The 3,815-nt window shown below is 57.9% G+C and overlaps 1 protein-coding gene across 1 annotated transcript in view; it reads right to left on the reverse strand.

The window, feature by feature from the left end:
• Positions 1 to 920: 920 nt before the first annotated feature.
• Positions 921 to 3,815, reverse strand: part of LOC104168481 (actin cytoskeleton-regulatory complex protein PAN1-like) — a 3,769-nt gene continuing 874 nt past the window's right edge. The window contains exons 2-3 of the mRNA XM_009709085.1: positions 2,954 to 3,515; positions 921 to 1,715 (exon numbers count right to left, since the gene is read on the reverse strand). Coding sequence (XP_009707387.1) covers positions 921 to 1,715; positions 2,954 to 3,515 — 1,357 coding nt within the window. The remainder of the gene's footprint in view (positions 1,716 to 2,953; positions 3,516 to 3,815) is intronic.

A 3,815-nucleotide genomic window follows, 5' to 3' on the forward strand; every position in this document is an offset into this window, starting at 1 on the left:
CAACGTGCCTACGAGAGCTCTTTACCGTGTACGCAGCGGCGTGTCTCCTGCTGAGATGTTTGCACCTTAGCAAAAGAGGTGCCTTCAAGGGGCAAAATCTGCCCTGGCTCCGCAGCCCTATGCCCAGCCGCACGCAGCGGCATGTCTCCTGCTGAGATGTTTGCACCGCAGCCCTATGCCCAGCCAGCTTGGCTGATCTTCTCTTTCAAAAGAGAACTTGGAAAGCAGCAACCAAATGCCAAAGCTCAAGCAACCTTGCAGGGGCTGGGGGGTAGCCTCAAATTCCTGTTGGATAACCCACGAGGCAAAAATTCCAGAGCAATACCCACTCTCATCTGGTGGGAATTTTCTGTAGCTGGAGCTGGGGTGGCTTCTGAAAGAAAAACACAGTGAGCTGAGAGGAGGGCGAGCAACGCTGGGGATGTCTGAAGGCAGCAAGAAAAGACTCTGCAGAAGATGCAGGTGGCTCTGGGGCCACCTCCTTGGAGCGTCACCTCTTGGAGATGCTACTGAGGCCGAAATCCAGCAGTGAACTTGCAGGCTGGGCTGGAGAGGTGCCCATTCTGCCCGGCCACCCGTGCTTGCACTAAAGCCTTTCCTCCAGCTCTCCCACACGGGTTTGCTGCCCTCCCACCCATCCCAGACCCATAAGCCAGGAGGTGACACATGCTGGGAAGGAAAGAAAAAAGAAAATTAGTGGGATATGCTGTTCCCGAGCAAGTTATTGCCATGCAGAGGAGAGGGCTCGTTCGCGGGAGAGACGCTGCCTTCCCAAACCCAGCAAAAGACCAATGCACCGTTCATCCCAGGAGGATTTATTGGCATAGCAAGGTGAGATGGAGAGCCTGGTCTCCATAGGGACCTTTATAGGGTTTTCCAAGCAGCTGCAGTCCATGGTAAATGTTCTGGTTTGCAGACCCTTACTTCTTCCTCCGCTTCTGAAGTCTGGTGCTGGGCTTCCCACCACGCTTGCCTCTGGTGGGGTGCCTTGATTTGGGGCATTCCCCCTTGGAGGCTGGGCTGGGGGACTCTGAGTGCGCTGGGCTGGCAAGGGGGGTGGCAGGAGGGGGTCTACTGGGGGAAGGGGCTGTGGCAGCTGCTGGGACCAGCAGTTCATGCTTCTGCGGGGTGCTGGAAGGGAATAACTCCAGAAAATTGGAGGGCAGCGATGGCCAGTCCATGTCTGTGGTGGGGAGGTCCCATGGGCTGGCCATGGGCTGCAGCAAGGGTCCCACAGCAGAGGCGATGGTGGCCAGGGAGCGGGACATGGCCCGGATCTCCCGGGTCATGGACACCAGGTGCCTGTTTGCCCTGTGGTGAGATTGCAGGAGGCGATCACCCATCTTCAGGAGCTCATCCGCCTGCTGCACATTGGACCTAGCCCAGCCACTGAAATCTTCCTGCAGGGAGGTCAGAGAGTCCTCCCGGATGCTCCTGGGAAGAGGCACAGTGTCCCCACGGGCAGACCGCGAGTCCTTCTCCGCTTCTTCATCCCTCTGCATCAGAAGGGCTGGAGGTGTGGGTTGGGTAGGGGATATATCCCCTCCCTGGTCTGCACATACGTGTTCTCTGCCGCTGGAGGGGTCCGACACAGGGGCAGAGGGCTGGTGGTGGGCAGGCAGTCCCACAGGCAGACCTCCATTTGGTTGGCAATGCTCCCCAGGAGGCTCGAGGTTGAGGATCAGGGTGGTCTCGTCTTCAGGCAGGGAGTTGTGCTGGGGAGCGGAGGTACCTGTCACAGGGAGGGGGGCTGAAGGGAGCAGGAGGGGAGAATCAGGGCTCAGAGGGTTCTCTCTGCCTTGGTAGAGTGGAGGGGGGAGATGGAGGGAAAACGCCTACCATGGGATGGAGATGGAAGGAGCAAAGTGGGAGGCAGCTTGTCCCCAGAAAACCCCAAGTTCCATCCGGGACATCACCCCTGGGCTCTTCTACGGACTGTGCATGAGCTTGCCCTGGGGGAGCTCCATGGTGGATACCCACAGAGGGCCAAGGAGGACACTGGTCACAGCCCAGGTTTGAAGGCAGCAGCAGGGGGATGGAGCAGAAGACCTTGCAAAGTCTCTTCCTGCCATTGCTTTTTTTCCCCCCATTTTCTGAAATGATGCTACCACCTTCTGACCAAACCTGGATCATCCAGCACACCATCCCTGCACACACCACAGATCCCAAGGCCCTCACCATTCCAAAACCACCAGCACCTCCATCACAGCGCTGCTGCCAAAGAGCTGGGGGAAGACCTGGGCAAACCTAGCAGTGGTCATGGACCTCTTGCCATCCCTGTCGGGGAGTTCTCCTGGGGAACATTTCACCTTCCTATTTGAATGCACCATCACGAGGTGGTAATCAACAACCCAAAGGGGAATTGCCCCAGAGGGTTGCGGACAAAGATTCAGCAAAGACAAACTGGCTGGAGATCTGGGGAGCAGAAGTGGTCAGTGGGTACCAGGACACTAAGGCCTGGAGGATGGTTATGATCCCTGAGGGACCTGCACACGTCACCAGCACAAACGTGTCTCAGAGAGGATGCAGAGTTGATCCAACCCTTCCACCTACTTCCTCCTAGCCAACACCAGCCTCTCAGAGCCCCTGCTCCACACGCCCCATCTCAAGGTGCTGCTCACCTCCCTTGTCTTTCAACCCATGGCACGGCTCCATCCCAAGAGATTCACCGTGTTCCCTCCCAGAACAACTGCGTTTGGGGGACCACCACACTCCACAAGGGCAAGAGACAAGCCTTGCTTTGGAAGTGATGGAGGCAACAACTGTATCCGTCCTTGGGGGAGGTTGGAGTGTACTCACCGCAGGAACAAAGGCTGGAGGCACAGGTCCATCAAGTCACCACTTGGAAGGAGACTTGAAACTGATGGAGAATATGGTCTAACCAGGGATTATAACCTTCAACTCTGCTTTTGGTCCTCTCCTCCCCAGCCCACCTGGCCAAGTGCCTCCTCACCTGGGTGCCTCGTGACGCGCTCCACCAGCGCCTGCAGCTTGGCTCTGCACTCGCCCAAGTCCCCGGGCTGCGTTCGATCCTCAGCCGCCGCAGGTCCTCCAGCGAGTCCTTGATGAAGGGCTGCATGTCCATCACCTCCTGCTCCGTGGCGTAGAGCCTCATCTTCTCCACCAGCCGCTCGCTCGCCTCCATCCGCCGCAGCACCCCCTCCACCTGCTGCAGCTCCCTCGCCAGCTCCTGCCGGCCCTGCTCCTGCCGCGCCTCCACCAGCCCCAGCAGCTCCTCTTCCTCCTGACAGATCAGCCGCACCAGCTGCTCCACGCGCTGCTGGATCAGCTCCCGCATCTCCCGCTGCGCTTCCTCCAGCCGGGCGGCCTCATCCTGCAGCGTCGCGTAGCTCGCCTCGAAGCCGCTTCTCTTCTGCTTCAGCTGCCGGCTCATGGTGCTCAGCTCCTCCTGCCTGCGCTGGGTCTCGCTGCGGACGTCGCAGAAGGGAGCGTGCTGGCTGTCCAGCAGCGCGCATGAGCAGCACAGCGCCTTGCAGCACTTCTTGCAGTAGATGCTGAGAGGCCAAGCACAAGCAGAGCAGTCGTTTAGGCCATGCACTTTGCAATTAATTCATTTATCAAATTGCAAATTCATTCATTCATTGAATTTAAGTTACCACCAAGTTTGGGCCAGGCATTTGGTTTTATACCAAATGGTGGTGGGGGTTGGTCTCTTCTCCCCTGTAACTAGTAATAGGACAAGAGGAAGCAGTCTCAAGTTGTGCCAGGGGAGGTTCAGGTTGGATATTAGGAAGAATTTCTTCACTGTAAGAGTCGCTAGGCATTGGAACAGGCTGGCTCGGGGGGGGGTGGGG

Source organism: Cariama cristata, unplaced genomic scaffold (assembly GCF_000690535.1).
Source record: "Cariama cristata isolate BGI_N322 unplaced genomic scaffold, ASM69053v1 scaffold22201, whole genome shotgun sequence".
In the NCBI taxonomy this organism is placed as follows: domain Eukaryota; kingdom Metazoa; phylum Chordata; class Aves; order Cariamiformes; family Cariamidae; genus Cariama; species Cariama cristata.